Source organism: Antedon mediterranea, chromosome 6 (assembly GCF_964355755.1).
Source record: "Antedon mediterranea chromosome 6, ecAntMedi1.1, whole genome shotgun sequence".
NCBI classification, from domain to species: Eukaryota; Metazoa; Echinodermata; class Crinoidea; order Comatulida; family Antedonidae; genus Antedon; species Antedon mediterranea.
In genome coordinates this window covers 11,268,438-11,288,387 of record NC_092675.1, presented here as the reverse complement: position 1 = coordinate 11,288,387, position 19,950 = coordinate 11,268,438, and the positions used below count along the sequence as shown (strand labels likewise).

Sequence of the window (19,950 nt, the reverse complement as noted above, 5' to 3'; positions counted from 1 at the left end):
ATTTCCCTTTAGAGCAATACAACGTTATAGATCTTTGGATCGGTAGTCATGTGATGCTATGTCGACCAATTATGTTCTTGTAGTTATACAGGTCTTACAGCTAGCCTGATAACATTTTGGTATTGGAAACAAAATACCCATGTGCAAAGGTACATAAATTTATGTAGCATTTTTTCCCTAGGTCATATTGAGAGCTGTATCTGAAATGCAATTTGTTGTTTGTAATTTAAGCTATAAAAGAAGCTTTTATTGAGGAGATTTGAAATATCAAAGTAAATGTCATACCTGTATTAATAATTATAAGACCTAAATAAATTACATTAATTTATTTTATAATTAATTAATTGAGATTTTACTTTATTTTACATTGGACATTTTAATCTAACAAACAAAATGATTTTACCTTTTCTAAAGCATCTTGAAGTGCACCCTCAGCCTCATCAAACTTGCCTTGTTGTAGAAAGGCAGCTGCCTGGGCATTTAGTAGTAGTGGAGTTGCTGTGTTTTTGTCAGCAAGGTCTTGGAAAATGTAGTAAGCATCTTGTAACTTTTCTCCTCCCTGAAATATATCACAAACTTTATAAGTACAACACATGTCATTTCAAAGGGCAGTCAAAACCTCCTGTATGTAGTTTTTATTCATTTGTATACAATTATATGGAGGGAAATGAATATATTATTATTGTTATATAAAACAAGTAAACTGTTCATTTTAGATCAGTCTATGGATAGTTCCATCTCGGATATAATCCCACCCCCGACTTTACGTTCACCGTTGCACCGACACTTATATATATAAAATTAATAAATTTCGGACAATGGCTGAATTCAGATGACTTGAAATTGTTTAGATATTGATCAAGACATTAGTCATAGTAAAGTTGAATACAAACAAATGTTTATTATTTTGGTTTCACTGCAAATTGTTATTGTTATTGCATGCTGGCTTTCAGTAAGATCAAGATATGGCCTAGGTCGTTCAACCTACAGTTAAAGTTGCTCCTCTCCATTTAAATGCTTATGTAAAGTCTTATTCTACACTGGAATATAACTTTAGTAAGCAGTATGATATTGGACCGTAGAGAAATTATTCACATAACACATCACAGAACAATCTTCATTTTCAGAATATTCAATAATCCCACCACCCATACATTTCACATACAAGGTGGGTGGGGGATTATTTCGGAGGAATTACAGTAGTCTCTGTGGCCTAATAATGTAATATATTATACTGTTATACATACAAATTATTTCAATTAGTGACTACAGAAAGACACAATTTGGCCATCATCCCACAGCCTAAAAGTGGTCCATAATTGGGATCCTAGTCTATTTAATTTATTAGAATCATTTGAAACTATATAGTAGCTTTCAGAGTTTTACTTTTGACAAAGTTCAGTCTTTTAGCCTTGACGTTATCATGACAGACACAAACAAATATTGCATACAAAAATAAAACATCATTGGCGGAGGTAGCAACAGTGTTACACTATTATTACCCTTTTGTAGGATACTGCCACTGCCATGTGTTTTTATGCAACAAAACTTGTAGTAGTAATTATAAAATGTACAGTACGGTAGGCCCTGCTAGCAGCTATTATTAAACAAATGTTGGATGGAAAATAACATAACTGCAGTATTTAATCTCATTCATGTCCCAACACAATGTCTTTTTTTTTCTACTCCAAAAACACACCTTAAAACTTCCCCTGAAGGGTTTTTTGCACAAGCGCCACTAGTTTGGAACCAACTTTAACTCCATATCCGTCAATGTAAATCTCTTAAGCAATTCAAGTCACTTCTAAATTAAATCTCCAATTTTTGTTGGTCTTTCTTTTTTTTTGTCTTGTGTGGGTTCGTCCCACTTTTATTATCATACTCTATTATAAATATTATATTTTTAAGCATATTTTTTCCTCTCGCTTATATGTTACAATGTAATTCTTGTTGGTTTTTAGCACTGTGAGACTTCACTAAATAGCGCTTTATAAAAGTTTATTACATGGCAAAAAAGAATCAGTTAAAGAGCCTTTATATCCAGTTCTAATTGATATGTTCAACACATGTATGGAATATAAACGAATTCCTGTAGAATGGAAAATCGCTATTTTTAAATTAATTCCAAAGAGTAATGAAACATCTATGGACCTGACCCAATGGAGACCAATATCGCTTCTGTTAACCTGCTATAAAATATTTAATAAATTATTGGAAAGAAGAATAATGGATTGGGCTAACAGAAACAAGCGATTATCTGAAAATCAGAAAGGGGCGAAGCAACGGAATGGTCTACAGGAACACGTGTTTTGCATGAAAACAGCTATAAGTGACTTTAAACATAAATCTGGACAGATGTAAATTTGTTTTGTAGATTTAGCGGACGTGTTCGGAAGCATTTCACATGAATTTATGGCGTATGCACTACTATGGTTTGGTTACCCCGAACAATATGTTGAACTTATTGAGAACATGTACAAGGACTCTAAGTTTAAAGTTAAATGTAAATCTGGTTATACAGAAACAATTGATAGGTTAAGGGGTATCATACAAGGTGACCCAATTTCGATGGATGTATTTGAACAGAGTATTGATATCTGGATTCGATGGGTAATAAATAATAAGGAGGAACCAACTATACCAAATCCAATACAGGGATATGTTGATGATGTTGGGATGTGTACAAATAATAAAGAGCAGCTGGGAATTATGTGTAACAAAACAACCCAATTTGTTGAACTAACCGGTATGAATGTTAAACATTTAAAATGTGGTTTATTGCACAGACACAGGACAGGAAACAACTGGAATCATAAAGACATAACATCTGATGTAAATATTAAGATACAGGGCTCGGAAATTCCAAAGTTGGGCAAGCAGGGCAAATACAAATATTTAGGATATGATAAGTTTAGATGGGAAAGCATCTGATGCTCAATTGATGGAAATTTTTAACGAGTTTAAAGAAAATATGACACTTATTGACTCCTTTCCCCTTCCAGTTGTGGCCAAGTTAAATCAATAATGAAATGGTATTGTCAAAAGTAAACTTCTATATGTGCAATATGTCAATTGCACTGAAAAAATTGAAAGAATTTGAGAATATTATTATTGAATATGTACGACAATGGCTATCTCTTAATACATCATCCAACAGAGACCTGGTATTTATACCGTCTGGAAAAGGTGGACTGGGAGTCATTAACCCTGTAACCATGTATTTTGCCACAAAAATATCGTTTCTTTTACAGTGTTTAAATTCTGATGATGAACAAACTAAATTTAGTGCAAGACAGTCCTTTAAACTACACATGAACAATCGTAAAGCTAATGTTATTGATGACGAACATACCCGTAATTTTGGAGGTTACATTGTTGACAATGATGGTCGAGTAATTTAAACAGGGAAAAGTAAACTGGCCAAAATCTATTTGGGTTGAACTTAATGAATTATGTATGCACGAGCATATTGAGATTAGACTAAAAGATGATACTTTCTATGCCTTATATAATGTTAATGGTAACGTTAAGGAATTTGAATCCCATATCTCTCTCTCTAAATGTATAAAAATGACACACACTGAAAGTAGAATAAAACGATTAAGTGGTTTGAAATCTCAAGGAAGCATATTCAGTACAGTTGGTAAAGATCTGAAGTTGACATCTGCCTTTATTAATAACTTGTCATTGAGGGATAAGCTTGTTTGCTTTGTCTATAAGGCGAGATGTGAACTACTGGAAGTGGGTACATTGTTAAATAGATATTAGAGAGGTTTCGCAATCTTACGAATACGATAACGAAAACGGATACGTCACGCACACGTATTCGTTTTTGTAAGCCATAAAAAAATCTGTTTCGCATGGCAACGAAATATTGAGGCGCGTCCAAAATATGACTGCGGTAAATTTGAGCGAAGCGAAGGTACGTGTTGCTTGGCTGCCTAGGCCTAGCGTAACATCAAAGCGGAAGCGAGTGAGGACTTTAAAAACTGCTATTTATCTAAATTGACCTGGCATTTTAGTAAATTACTTTCAATAAATCTATAATTATATTATAATCATGAATCATTCCTAATTCAAATGCAAAATGTGCAAGATAGATCAAAAAGTATACCCGTTTTGTAGTTACGAATATGACTGGTGATATTCGTCAACACGAATACGCTTTACGAATATGAAATGGGGATGAGCTCAAAAGTTTCACAAATGTATGACGTATCCGTTTTCGTTATCGTAAGGTTGCGAAACCTCCCTAATATCCCAATATCCACCATAAACGATGTATAGTATGTAATAATCTAAATGACACAGTATCGCATGTTATGAATGGTTGTACATGTATGTCTTTTAAAAACATATATGTTACTCGGCACAACAGAGTGGTGGACATAATCCATAAAGAAATAATGATTTCACGTCCTAATATCAGTTCTTTTAAGGACAAGTTAATTAATTGTAGAATGATTCCTAATAGTGACACTGATTTCAGTATAATACAATATCAAAGACCTGATCTGCTATTGATCGACAATCAGTCAAAAAAAGCCTTTATTGTTGAAATTTCAACTCCATTTGATGCATTTGTGGAGACCTGTTACGAGACAAAATTTAGAAAGTACATGCAATTATGCGAATTAATAACTGTGGACACGGCATTCAAATGCAAAGTAATAGTGGTTATTGTTGGCTCGTTAGGTAGTGTACACCGTAGGGTTGTACCTGGTTTGAAGTTACTGGGATTTAGCCAGAAACAGAGCAAATTGATCGCAAAATATATGAGTATAAGAGCATGCATTGGTTCGAATTTTGGTTATTGTGGTTATTGTTGGCTCGTTAGGTAGTGTACACCGTAGGGTTGTACCTGGTTTGAAGTTACTGGGATTTAGCCAGAAACAGAGAAAATCGATTGCAAAATATATGAGTATAAGCGCATGCATTGGTTCGAATTTTGCATGACAAAACGAGTAAAGTACTAAGAGTAATAACATCTCGCATTCACTAATTTGGTGCACATTATTTGTAACTGACTCAAAATATGCTAAAGTGTTATAAAACTGTAACACAGAGGTCAATTTTTCATCTTTAACATATTTTTTTTTATAACCTGAAATTGTTGAGTAAAAACATATCTTTCAGGCAATACTAAAAAAAAGATAAGTGACTGAACATGAACTTCAAAAAATGTATTTTAATTTCATTGGTGTAGCAATTGCGTGTGTTAGTTTTGACGGACAAAATTTAGTTGTTTTTCTTGAACAAATAATAAAATTATCATAACTATGTCTTATAATTTATTTAATTATGTTTAATATACTACATTTCAAAGTATAAATGCGGAAAAAAAAATTCTCAATAATCACATAAAAGTGTTTTTGTCTTTAAAAAATTAGCATGCAATTGGTAAAAATTTATTATGCTGTTTTAATTGTACTGTACTTTAATCACTGTAAATCCTCTGGTTATTAACTATTCTTGATAGAATTGCAGAAAGTCATAATGGCAAAATGTTTTATGAGGAAAAATAATATCAAATGGCATATCTTTGAACATAATGACATTATTTGAGGTGTACTTGCGTGTATTAGTTTGACAGACACTACGCTTGCGTGTGTTAGTTTGACAGACGAAGCTGTGGGTGTGGGTGTGTGTGTTGTCTGGAAAACACTATTGTGCATGTAGTTTGAGAAAAAAAATGATAAGAGTACACTTGAGGTGTGAAGGTTGGCTATTTATTAAAAATTACCAATATTTTAAGGCAAAAAAACAATTTTGGAAAGTATTTAATAAAATCCAAATACCGTTATGTAATCTCCGTGTGTAATTCCAAATTCAACTATACAATACTTGCAGGTATAAAAACACAACTGAACATGTCAATAAATAAGAAGTTCATCAAAATGGTTTGAAATATTTAAATTGAAAATCAATCTGAAACAATTATCTTAATTGCCTAATTATTCTACAGTCAACATGAAAACGTGCATGATGCATAAATAGAATAATTATTGTGTTAATTGAGTTAAGTTAACAAATTTACAAGTTGGGAAATATTCCTTAAAATATGGTTTTCTACCACATCAGTAAATTCATCAAAATGGTTGCATTTTAGATTTCAAATTATCTTGCTTGCCTTATCACATGTCAACATTACCATACATGTTCTATTCATTTTGACAAATTTAATACTGTAATTATCATAAATTTTAAACAGACATTTAATTTTTATTTAAAAGAATTTTGTAACAAAAAAAGTATTTTACAGTATGTATTGAAATGTTTGGCAAAATAAGTTGTCGGAGACAGCTATAGTTTTCAGCAAAATCTAACACCATCAAAGTCCAGTTTTCGGGGAGTGTTTTCGAAATGGTTGTAAATCCATCTTGCTGCCAGTTTGCAACGAACAGATGTTTGGACAATGACTCGGTTTCTTTAACAAATTCTTGCAAAAAATTACTGACTGTGGTCCTCTCTGTTATTACCACTTTCTTCATCTTGGTTTTCCCACAGAGTTCATATTGCTGGTCACTCCATTTCATCCACTGGATCATTTCTTCACCATGATGTTCTTCCAATGCCATAACTTTAGTCTTGAGGAGGGACACACCACAGTCTTCACACTCTCTATATATACATCCTGGTTTATTGTACTTTTCGTTGTCCTCTTTTGGGCACATAGTAAGTGCAATCAGCTCATATTTATTTTTAATTTTGATAGTAGGCATCTTGTATGCTACAGCAGCTCTGTTTAAGGCCTGTAACTTGAGGAGGATTGATGTGCAGTACTCACAAAGGCATTGGTTTAATTTAGTTTTGTGTTGCAAAAGGACAGTATTTGGTCTCAATTTCTGAAACAAAGAGTGGCTAATAATATTTATAATAATATGGATTTTCGCTTTTCCACATTTTATATGCCTGATCGATAGACACTTCCATGACACTCCTCTGGATTTGTTTCTTCACAGATTTCATTAATGGTAATTCTCTTGAAATTTTAGGATTTTTATAAAAAGATTGTACCTTCTCAATCATCAAAACTTGTAGCATCGCTCCTTCTTTTTCGCAAGTCAAGTACAACTCCGTCATTTTTATCAATTTTCTTTCTAATACTTGATAAGTAGTTTGGACGAACATCCAATTGTTTGCAAGTCTACTCTGCATGTGATATTTCTTGCTAATCAGGTGAGCACTTGCAAGTAATCTTCTGTCTTTACGGGATGAGGTGTCGCTCTTTTTTTTTAGCACCTGCAACTTATTTTTCAGGTTTTCTGTTATTAAATCTTGGAATTGTAAATCCCTTTTTCCTTTGTTGATGCCAAGACCATGTCTTCTCAATGCAGCTTTTTTTCTTGGTGTTGTTCTGCTACCTTTAACAAATTCTTCCACAATCTCGGCAAATCTTTCTGGTTCCTTGGGTAACTTAGCCCATAAACGTGATGCTGCCATTCGTTTTGCAGTAATTGAAGGGAAACCAGAAGTTTTGTGAAGTGAAGGTGTTTGATTGATGTTTTGTTTCTTTCTTTTTGCATTGCGCTTCTCTCTCTTCCGTTTTGCATCTTTCTCTTTCACACGTCTTTTGTGTTGTGAAGTCATTCTCGCTCTTGATTCTCTTTTCTTGATCTTATTGTACTCGGCTTTCTTCATTTTTTCGCTACGTGTTGCTAATGGCTTTACTTTCTGCTGTATTTTCTCTCCCTCTGCTTTCTTTCTCTCTACAAATCTTTGCTGTCTTGTCCTACTTTTTTCTCGATCTCTTAATTTATCTGCCTCAGACCGCCTGGCCCTACGCTGACGATGTCTGGCATTCTCTCTTTCTTGAAAACGTTTCCACTCTTCTGGATCTTTTTTTAATCTTTCTCTATACAATTTTGAATGGACGGCACCTCTTGAATTAGTTTTCGGGGTTGGTGAGCCCTTATCTTTATTATCTCTTCCATATTTTACTTTTATTTTTAAAACCATTCTGAAAATACAGCAAGTACAGAAAAAAATATTAATTTTGTATTTATTTTATTAATATTTTTATTTATTATATTAGTAAATCTATATGTTTTATTTATTTAATATTTCTTTAAATATTTTTATTTAGTTAGTTAGTACATTTGATTTATTCTTTTATATTTTAATTTGTTTTATTTATATTTGTTTTAATTTAGTATACTTAATTATTATTGAGTTAATACTAATTAAATAGCCTGTTAGTTACTTAACTATATTTTTATTATAGGTATTAATATTTATAGTATCTATTTATTTATAATTATATTGGACTAAATGTTATACTTCAAAATTATTTTACCATCCTAATCATCAACACACAAAATGAAACTAAATTGTTTAATTCCATTAAATATTTTTTTATGAAGTATTAAAGCTATTAAAATACGCTATTTGTAATTGAAATGAAATACACGATCTGCTAAATCCTTATATACACGGCCGCCGTCCGTCAAATATAACGCACGAGAGCCTTTAACAAACATTCACTTGTTCGCCAGCGCTCCTCTGAGACGGAGTACCAGCGATTGCTACTTGTTTGAAGTATAGTTCTAAAATCTAGGAATAACATGTATTAAAACTTGAAAAGAACATTCCATGATATAAAAATTAACTAAAATCTAACCAATAAATATGTCAAGGCCTAACGCACGGAAGAAATATCTGTCAAATATAACGCACGATTTAGAAAGGTCAGTCAAAACACTGAGCAAATTAGCCTAGGCATGTACCTATCGCTGTCGCTCGAGACGGTTCACCCTAACCCAGCCGTACCGAGGTAATTATTAGGCCTAAAATACCACTAGAATTAAATATATAAAGCCTAAACTATGCATTTATGTTCTAAATGTATTTATTCATGATTTCTAATAATGTTAAGTACTTACGTGCGTTATATCTTGCGTTCGTTATATTTTTGACAGAAACTAGTTTTCGTCGTTTAGCGACGCAAGTTTACCTTCTGTGAAGAATTTTTGCAGCGGGAAGCCATCGCGAGAGCTATATTTGTAGGCTGCCATGTAGTATCGTCTGTTTGCTCATTCTCGGCGGTAATGACAGGAAAACATTGCGTGCGTTAGTTTTTGACAGACAATGGTGACATTTTTTAAAAATCAGGATTTATATACAATTAAATTACATTACATTTAAAATCTGATGCATTATATAGAGTAAACATATCCTTGAATTGTTTAACATTTTGGTTTTCGTATTGCCGTTGTTCTAGGCCTAACCCAGCCTAGGCCTAGTCAAACTTGATTGTTGACGGACACAGTAACGCACGTCAGCACAAGCAAAGATATTAATTTATTATACAAAAATAAAATATTGTGGTGTCAATATATTGATTTTATTTATTGTTTATACATGTACTTCCAATATCCCAATCAATATTTTTTATTATACTTCACAATTATCAAATATAAATTGGATTATGAAGTGACACTCAAAATGTTACAAATTCATGGTGTGAGAATAGGCAATTATCACAACAAATTTGAAATTTAAAAAAAAAATAGTGGGTGAAGTGAAATGAAACTGTGTAAGTTATACCGTTGCATGTTAAACTATCTATTAATTCCCTACACATATTAGTGTATAGTATATAATATTTTTTATAAATACAAATTAAAATGGCATATTATGTAACACCTTAGCATATTTTGACTCAACTACAAAAACCGCATTTTATGATTACTAGCTGTATATTGTAATAGGTGGAATGTTACTAATAAAAGTTTAAATATGTTGTATGTTTGTATGTATGTTTGTTTGTTTGTTAGCACGATAGCGCCTACAGTTTTCAAGTTATTGTCCTGAATTTTTGGGTGTAGATAGGTTTATACTTTCAGACCATGCCTATTGAAAATCAACAAAATTGGTTTATTAATAACTTCACAAATAACAAAAATTATATTATTTTCAGACCGGCTAGTGTTAAAAGATAGGAGACAATTTTCAAAAGCCGGTGAGCAGTTTTAAAGTAACACGTAAATTGAAATTACATTTTCTTGAGAACTACTTGTCCAAAAAACCTCATTTTTGGACAAGAGGCAAGGGTTATAATTTGTGATTTGTAATTTTAAAACAAAAGTTGATTCAATGTACCGGCTTTTTCATACGAGTAGTTTTAAAAAACCTATTTATTTTCAAATTCAGCCGTTTGTTTTTGGCGTTGCTGTTCTATTGTTATTCAAATTAAACTATTGTTAGTTGATAATAAGTTTTGTTAGTACCAGCGTGTGTCCTTCCTTATTTCAATCTGTACATAGGTATATACTACAGAACATGCCTATTGATTTTCAGGTAAATTGATATATTGTTTGTCACAAAAGCTTATCTTCCGTCCGCTATATTAAATAGCACGCATTCTGTCTTCTTTTATTACATGGACACAAAAGCTTATCTTCCGTATGATATATTAAATAGCACGCATTCTGTCTTCTTTTAACATGGACATATTCTTTGATATGGACTAAAACATTAGTCGACTGGTCAAGCGGTTAAGCTTACTACATGGGTTAAGGAAATCGGCACAGCTTCAAAACACTCCTCCATCATTATTCTGGTCAATCTTGATTTTAGAAAGGTCATTGTTGCAATGCCGGAATTGTTTGTATCAAAAAATTATTTAAACAAATTATTAACCCCAGCAGGATTTTAACCATGTAAAGCTAATACCTAAAGCAAAAAATGTATCTTTCAACATGCTTCGAGTCAGTGGATATATTTTGCCAAGTACTTCACTCAGTTTCTGAGTGCTTTCATTAATATTATTATTATTATTATTTACCTCCGCCAAGGAGGTATATGTAATCGGTAGCGTGCGTGTGTTTGTTTGTCTGTTTGTTTGTTAGCAGGATTAATCAAAAAGTAATTACAAGATCTTTACCATGGTCTTAATTCTGGACCACTTTTTAGTATACTTTTCAGACCTGCTAGTGTTAAAAGATAGGACAGAAGTTTTCAAAAGCCGGCGAGCAGTCTTAAAGTAAGTAAACTGAAATTGCATTTTCTCGAGAACTACTTATCCAAAAAACTTCATTTTTGTACAAGAGGCAAGATTTGTGATTTGTAATTTTAAAACATAATTTGATTTAATGTGCACGTTTTTTGATGCGAGTAGTTTAAAAAACCTATTTCTTCACTTGTTTGATTATTGCGTTGCTGTTCTATTGTTAGTCAACTGAAAGCTATTGATAATTGAAAGGCTTGTTACATAACCATTACACCAAACTCGCATACACATGCTTGTAGTGAAATTAGCCTTAATCACAAACAGCATTAAGACACACACAAATATATATTTTTTTTTACCGGAAAAATCTTATGTAGGAGAATTTTACAGTAGGTGGAGGTATGCACTCTCGGAGTGGCTTTCTAGTTATTATTATTATGCTAGCCTATTTGAAGTTCCTCAAGCATGACACATCAATGAAGCTTTGTTTTGATATTGTACTTTATTAGTATCGACTGCAGCACAAAACAAATTTGTGTACAGTACAGTGTAATACTAATATTAGTACTGTACTCATTAAAAAAAAAATCTGTTTAATTTTTATATAGAAGATTGAATGTCAAAGTAGTACAGGAAAACTATGAAATATGGTTGAAAAAATTGCAACAGAATTTATTTCACCACAATGCATTTCTATAAGGTCCCTATATGAACATATTAAAAGTCTAGAAAAATCCAGGTAGGGGAAATAGGGTTTTTTACAAACAAAATGGCCGCTAATGGCGAAAATGCCTAAAAAAGGACAAAAAACATAAATAGTAGATCTAATTACCACTTTATAGCAGTTTTTACAATGATTTTTATATTTCTTTACAGTTTTGTAGATCTGAACTACAATATACACATTATTTTAAGTGCTGTTAATTAGAAAATGGCCGCAAAACAAATGTTTAAGTATCTAGATATATCCCTATTGTTATAATATATAAAACACAGTCCTTCCTATGCTTAATGTATAGGATTACGGTGTCTAATAATAAATCAGTTTATTTACATTTGTACTACTGTTATAACAATATATTATAACAATGGTGGTGCCAGTGGGGAGGGGTATAGGGATGGGAGATAATATGGGAAGGGTGAGGGAGTCTGTCCCCCTATCCCCTCTCCCCAATTGGCTATTTTCGGGAGTATATGTAGACAATATGATGTTATTTCCTAATATAAAACAATACCTCATTGAGTGCTGTTTCAAGGATTTTCATTTTTAAAAGTGACTAAAACTACCCTTTACTGGTATAATATTTTGAATAACCTACACCACCGCCCCCATCGGACATCATTTTGAATTTATTTCCTCGAATGTACACCCCGCCACATGCATATTATACACAATATTGTATTTTAACACATTTCTATTCGTAATAGAATTCACTGAATGACATGATGGTGTTGTATTTGTTCATATCTAAAGGGTGTATTTATTTGATTATACATGTTACCACATTACACCCACAAAAATAAACGCCTCTCCGAATAAACTCCTCACGGCGATTACACGCCCCCACTACCCTTCTTAAAAATCAACCACCAAGGGCATTTATTCAAATAAATGCGGTAATTTCACTTTTATCTTGTCAGTATCTCATCCTCCATCTATTGGTGGGGAATTGAGCATGTGCTGATGCCGTGGCATTCTTAAAAAATAGTGAAACAGTCCAAACCATGTTTTCTGCAACTGCAATTCATTTTACTACAACCTTAGGTACATCTAATCAACTTTAATAGTTTCTCTGGTGCTGGTAGTAAATTTGTCATCAATACTTTCCATCCCTAGTCTGTGGGTTGAAGAGTATTTCCTATCCATTGCTATACCTGGTAATAAAGGCTCACAAAATGAAATTTTGCAGCAAGGGAATAGATTTGCTTTTTGCAACTTTCTCAAAGAAAAGTAGGCTGTCTCCATTGACTTCCCTCCATATATAGCTACCAATGCCAAATTCCTGATGCAATGTTTTCTTTTTTTTATGGAAACTGTTTGGTTTACAGAATTTGACATACAACTCCAACTGTGATGTGATGATTTTTAAGACCAACACCTTTTCCTAAACCAAATTTACCTACGGCCCATAATTATAGCCATTAAACACAAGAGTTTACTTTGCCTTCACATAACGTAACAAACATACATGGTACAATAAATGTCTTGAAATGTTGATGTTTCGGGCCAAGAGGTTTGATGTAGCAGTGCTCCCCCATTGATAACATACAGTGGGCAGTGAGATGAAGGTTTCTGAGTAGTCTAGCAGTGTGTATGGAGTCAATGGAGTAAAAGAGGGCTGCAGGAAAAGGTTCTTTTTCAACAAATGATGCATTGTGTATGACTGTCTCACATAGCAATCAATGATGAAATAGTATATGTAAGGGAATGTGGACTGCTTCTCTATTGATGAATATGGCTGATTTTGACCCATAGTGTAATAATATGTTCTTTCCTCTTAAATTAATACTCTGTCACGGTTGCTTCATCTATTTGGTATAGGAAAAGGTGTTAGTCTTAAAAATTCATAACACCTGGGCAGTAGTACGCTTAAACTCTGTAAAACCAAACATCTCCAAAATAACGAAACCATTGCATCAGAGGAATTGGCATTGGCAATGGTAGCTATATACTGTATGGAGGAATACGTTCTGGGAGAAAGTAGCAAAAAGCAAAACAGCACTTGAAATAAAGTCTATTCCCCCCAACAACAAATGCTGCAAAATGTCTATTATGTATGTGTATATTATGTATATTACCATGGTACAGCAGTGGATAGAAAATACTCTTCAACCCACAGACTGGGGGATGGAAAGTTACAAATGGCGTGATGTGTCCATTGATGACAAATTTACCACCAGTACCACTGTTTGTGACGAATACCACGGCATCAGCACATGCTTAATTCCTACCTATAGACAGAGGATGATAACTGGACAATGAAAATGAATGGATTAATAGATTGTAAGATTGTATAATTCTATTGTTGTGACAGTACAAATGTAAATGAACTGCTTTATTAGACACCGTAGTCCTGCATTATAATGCATAGGACTACGTTGTCTATTATTATAACCGTGGTGATATCTTGATACCTAAATGTGTGTTTTTACTGCTAAATAGCACTTAAATTAATATGTATATTGCAGTTTAAATGTTTGACACTAAAGAAATATAAAAAGCATTATAAAAACTGCTATCAAGTGGTAATTAGATATACAATATATGTTTTTTGTTCATTTTTAGACATTTTTCGCCATTGGCGGCCATTTTGTTTAAAAAAACCTATTTCCCCTACCTAGATTTTTCTAGACTTTTAGTATGTTCATATAGGGACCTTTTAGAAATGCATTGTGGTGAAAAAAATTATGTTGCAATTTTTTCAACCTTTTACTGATGCTGAGCATATCTTTCCTGTACTAAAGTTGTTATATATTTATTATCGATAGTACATTGTTCACATACTAGGGGTATGACTCAATACATCATCAGTAAAGCACCAGATTGCTGTATCTCCACATATGTTCAGTATCATAGGCAAATTTCATAATACAGCATATTTTGTGTGTCACATGTGTTTATTGTACACAGGTTAGGTTAAGTGTTAGGTTAGGGTCATCAAACATGCCATACAAGCTGCATCACATAATTTGCCTATGATGCTGGACAAAATTAGGTAATCGTCTGAGTAAAGATTAAATAAGATATCCGTATATACATGTAACTTTACCTACCACTACTAACTTTACTTCATTATCACAATTAGCTATGAATGGACTCACCACTGCAAGATTGAACCAGGCTTGAGCTAGCTGTGTTAGTGTTGCATCATCATCAATTTCCTGCATACGCTTTACTTCTTTTCTAGAATTTAATACAGACAATTTTCAAGGTATTGAATAATATCTTCTACGCTAAAGTGTCAATGGTTCAACCACTCTCCAAAGAATTAATTTAAATACATTGAGGGATGTATTACACAAGAGAAAAATAATTGTAAAATCAAAGAATTTTCAATACTGTAAAGCTTAACATTTTCATGCGCCTTTTTTAAATTTAATAATATATAATTATGGAAGAATTTGTTTTTTTCTAAGGAAAAAGGCATAACATGCAAGCCAATGATGATGTTTCTTTTCGCCTTTCGTGGGGTAGTCCAGTAAAAGTATGGTTGTACCTAGAACAAATTGCAACAAAATTTGAACGTGAGAGCTTACCAAAAGTTTACCAAAATCGGACATCGGGAAGTGGGTTAATTAGAATAAATTCAAAATGGCTGCCATTTGCTATTTTAAAGGCCCATATATTCAGGTGTCTAGAAAACTCAGATCTAGAAAACTCAGATCTCAGTTTTTTAGATCTAGAAAACTCAGATATCAATATCTGAGTTTTCTAGTTCCAAAATAGAACTAGAAAACCCAGATCACCAAATAGATCATTCCATTATTATCAGAGGGTAGCTTGTTTGAAATACTACAGTATTATACGTTTTCTTACTAATAATAATAATTATTGTAACTTGTAGTAGCGGCCTATGTTAAATCATAGAGAAATACAGTATACACCTTTTAAAATGTAGGCTTAGCATTTAGGCCGAGCCTAGCTAAGAAAACTCAATTTTACGGCTCAACGTGTTAGCGATATCGTGATGTATCGCGAAGAGTAGGCCTGGCCCAGGTACTAGGCTAAAAGTAGTCAACTCGTACCCAAAATAACTTGTACCTATTTCCAACTTGGCTAACTCGTACCTCAACCAACTCGTACCCACACCAACTCGTACATACCTAATTTTTAAGCCTACATTTAACGGTAACGTGCACTGTATTTTCTTTATGATTTAAGCCGTAGGCCGCTTCTACATGTTACAACATTAGTAAGAAGTAACCAGTTTCAATAATATAATACTCTAGTATTTCAAATGACCTACCTTCTGATTAATAATGGAATGATCCAAATGATCTACCAACCAATCATATGATGATCTGAGTTTTCTAGTTCCATTTTGCAATTAGAAAACCCAGATATTGATATCTGAGTTTTCTAGATCTAGAAAAGTCAGATATCTGAGTTTTCTAGATCTAGAAAAGTCAGATATCTGAGTTTTCTAGATCTGAGTTTTCTAGACACCCCATATATTCTTAACAGTTGGATTAAGTGCATTACGAGTAGATATAAATGTGATATTGAACATTCTAATTAGCATGGTTAAATTGCCATATGACGTACCTATGACATCATATGATAGTAATGTTGTGACATCATATATTATGTTGTAACTGCTTAAAGCCTGGTTTCCATAAAATCGTTACACGACAGAGCGTAGCGATTCTATGGAAACGCTAGAATTTATCGGGGATCTAGTACGCGAGCAGATATATCTGCATATACGATTCATTGCCGACAAAATCGGCAAAGTTGAACATGGTTGAACTTTGCCGATTTGACTGCGATGAATCGGGGAGCCTTCCCGATTGCGTCGGCGACATCTGCGCGTGTAGCGATTTCAATGGAAACCAGGCTTTAATGACATACTATGCGAACATTTAGAAACTGCAGGAAAACAAGTTTCTTAACATTCTCCTTGTTGAAATGAACATCATCTCCAAAGTTTACCAAAATTGGACATCAGGAAGTGGGTTAATTACCATAAATAAAAAATGGCCACTATTTACTATACCATTTTAAAGCTCTGTATCTCCTTAAAGGTTGGTTTTAGACCACCTAAGTGCATTGCAGGCAGATATAGTGACATTAAACTTACTATTTACCATATTTTTTAATTTACATATGACGTAACTATGTCGTCATAAGGTAGTTGTGTCGTCATATATTATGTTATAACTGCTTAAATGATATTATCTTATGATAAAAAAAGGAGTAGAAACTGCAGGAAAACAATTTTCTAACATTTCCCTGTTGAAACATATCCAAAGTTGACTAAAGCCGGACTTTAAGAAGGGGGTTTACAATAAATTCAAAATGGCCGCTAAAAATCCAAAATTGAGATAACACATGAAATGATAAATGTTATACTGCAGCAGTAGTCAGCATTTCCATTCTGCATTCAAGGTTGCTATTTCATTGCCAGAAATTGCATCTGTTTTGTGTCGATCATTTATGAGCCAACAACTTTTTATGACATAAATAATGTTTATCTTTTGAATGCCGTTTCCAAAATGTAATGAGCATATAAAAAGGACATTCAATGTCCAATAAGGATGAAGAACCATAACTTAAAGATACTGCTTAACAACACATCAACATAATTTAAAAGGGGTTGTTAATTTATGCTAATTAACCCACTTTCCCGATGTCCGATTTTGGATATGAATTCTGTTGCAATTTGTTTAAGGTTCACCCTATTTTTGACTAATCTTTACTGGACTAGGGGGTCACCCAAATTTATTCATTCTGTTGTTATACAACGGTACATTATACAAATACATATACTGTACTATATATAAAAACAGTTCTTTTCAGTACAAACTTATGTAATTAAATTGAAATTGTAGCGACTAATTCTAAAAGCTTACCTGGCCAAATCAACTCTGTCAAGCTTCAGGTATGTTTGCACCATCAGAGAAATACTACAGATAATAAAGCAGAGGTACTCACTTAGAAAATGTTAAACTTTGTACTTAACTCAGTCAAATATAGTATATAAACATACATGTTAATTTAAGAATAATCTCTTGAATGCTACCCAAATGTACTGTACATTTTAACAAATTCAATAGCTTCTCAGTAATGTTAATATTACATATGCATGAACAACTGTTGCAAACCAATACGATTTTTGACACCAAAATCTGATTTTGAAAAAAAACTTGTTCATAGAAAACGATTTATATATCAAACTAGACATGAAACTCGTCACTTTGACGAGTTCGGTTATCCGCCACGCAAGTGGTGCAACATGGACGTTTTAACATTAAGGGGATAGTTTGAGGACAAAAGGAAGTGTTCACGTTGGCATTATGACCTGAACTGAAGAATATGATATGTTGTTATTGCTGAATTCTATTATTTTGATTCATATATAGTATACACAGTATAATCTGGATCCATATCACATACAGTGTAGAATAGGTGAAATTACGGGACCCGCTAATTATTGCATATTTTAACATGTTGACGGTTTTAAAATGAAACGCGAAGGTAGCAATTTCGGAAGGAAATTATCTCAGCAACAACATATTAACGTGTAGAAGAAATTTGAATACGTGAAATATTGATGCGCGCTCTTTTAAATGTAATGAATTATGATGCAAAAGATGAAAATACAACTTTTTTTATTTAACTGGCCATATGATGACGTCACAACATCCGATTGGCAACATTTTCACATGAATTCGTATCTACAATCCAATAGCTTCCAGAAAACGTTTTAATCGTGATTATCACATTTTATTCTTACGAGCTATAACAGATTAAAATTTACTGTAAAGATGTAATTAATGCTACACGTAATTTAAATTTTTAGGCATGATGACGTCATAAAAATTAAAATATTTTTAACTCATGCGACAGATAGTTGATTGACCTAGACAATATCAAAATTGGGGTGAAAATGGAAAACGGATAAGTGGAGATGCGCTCTAATAAATGTGATGAGCTATGACGAAAGATACAAAAATCCTAAATTTTATATTCGCGTGGCCATACGATGACGTCACAATGTCAGGTTGGCCATAATAATACATGATCCGATATCTACAACTCATCAACTTCCAGAATATGTCATCCACAAAAAGTTGACCGTGCAGTTTAGAAATTACGACTGTTTAAAAAAAGGCATAATTTTGACGAATTTTTGTACTTTTTCATCAAAACACGCGCAAATTGTCCAATTCGACGTGCTCGTATGACGTAACTTTAAGTCGAAATTGTTTAAAAGTTGGTAAAATTACTAGAAAAGGCTGGAAAAACATAAATCACGCAAAAGAAATATGTGTTTTATGCTAAAAATTTGCGCACGCGTGGGAATGTTTTACATGCTTAAAACGACATGAAATGCGTAAAATTGATTAGAAATTAATTTTGCTCATTTTGGAATATTAAATGCGCGCGCATGCGTAACTTTGTGTAAAACACGCAATTTTGTTTCTACGGAAAGTTAGCGCATGATATAAATTAAACTTTTGCAAAGTTTCAATTTGAAATGTTATTTGGTTTTCGACCTATGTTAAATACGAGAAAATCGTTAAATCGCGCGTAAGTCACGCTACGCAATTGTAAACGTCATGAAAAGCTTTGCTTGACGATGTTACGTAAATGTCAATATGTTAAGATAGTTAACAAAATGTTATGTTTGCAAGTTTTAGAGAAAAGCGTTACACAAAAATCAAACAGAAAGAAAGAAGAACTAGATTTGAACTCGTCACTTTGACGAGTTCGGGTTATCCGCGCAAACGCAACATGCACATACTTTAAACTATATGAACTTCGACAATTATTATGCCATCCGATGACATGAATTAAGTATGTTTAAAGTTCTGAATTATACCTATTTTGTAGCATACAGCATATTACAGTATTTACAGAATACACTATATGTTATATACAGTGTAGCAATAGCATAGGCGAAATTACGAAACCCATCTTTTAAATCCAATTATTAACACGATGACGTCATCAAATTGACATATAAAGATAACAATTTTAGAAGATAATTATCTAAATAATCACATTAATACAAGAAGAATTTTGGGCACGTAAAAGACAGATGCGCTCTCGTTTAAACGCAATGAACATTTACGCATTTGAATTCAACTGGCCATATGATGACTTCACAACATCTGATTGGCAAAATATTCACATGAATTCGTATCTAAATTCGAATAGCTTCCAGAAAACGTTTTAATCATGATTATCACTTTTTATTCTGACGAGCTATAACAGATTGAAATTTACTGTAAAGATGAAAATAGGTGACCCACGTTATTTATATTTTTAGACA

The 19,950-nt window shown here is 32.9% G+C and overlaps 2 protein-coding genes across 2 annotated transcripts in view; both read right to left on the bottom strand.

The window, feature by feature from the left end:
* The window catches only part of LOC140052637 (coatomer subunit epsilon-like), a 43,320-nt gene that overhangs the window by 11,820 nt on the left and 11,550 nt on the right, over nucleotides 1-19,950 (bottom strand). Inside the window, exons 7-9 of the mRNA XM_072098305.1 lie at nucleotides 17,525-17,578; nucleotides 14,774-14,855; nucleotides 404-559 (exon numbers count right to left, since the gene is read on the bottom strand). Coding sequence (XP_071954406.1) covers nucleotides 404-559; nucleotides 14,774-14,855; nucleotides 17,525-17,578 — 292 coding nt within the window. The remainder of the gene's footprint in view (nucleotides 1-403; nucleotides 560-14,773; nucleotides 14,856-17,524; nucleotides 17,579-19,950) is intronic.
* Nucleotides 6,135-8,073, bottom strand: LOC140051706 (uncharacterized). The gene is made up of 3 exons (XM_072096997.1): nucleotides 7,130-8,073; nucleotides 6,261-6,954; nucleotides 6,135-6,161 (listed from the first exon to the last, which is right to left on the bottom strand). Exons 1-3 carry the CDS (start codon nucleotides 7,957-7,959, stop codon nucleotides 6,135-6,137), a joined length of 1,551 nt encoding a protein of 516 aa, XP_071953098.1. The 5' UTR covers nucleotides 7,960-8,073.

Bases quoted from the DNA above. Each gene is read 5' to 3' on its own strand.
- LOC140051706 (XM_072096997.1), bottom strand. From the start codon at position 7,959: ATGGTTTTAAAAATAAAAGTAAAATATGGAAGAGATAATAAAGATAAG. The intron at 6,955-7,129 runs GTTCGTCCAAAC...AAATCTGTGAAG, and splicing joins AGACTTGCAAACAATTGGAT to AAACAAATCCAGAGGAGTGT. The intron at 6,162-6,260 runs GTAAAATACTTT...CAAAATGAATAG, and splicing joins CAAACATTTCAATACATACT to AACATGTATGGTAATGTTGA.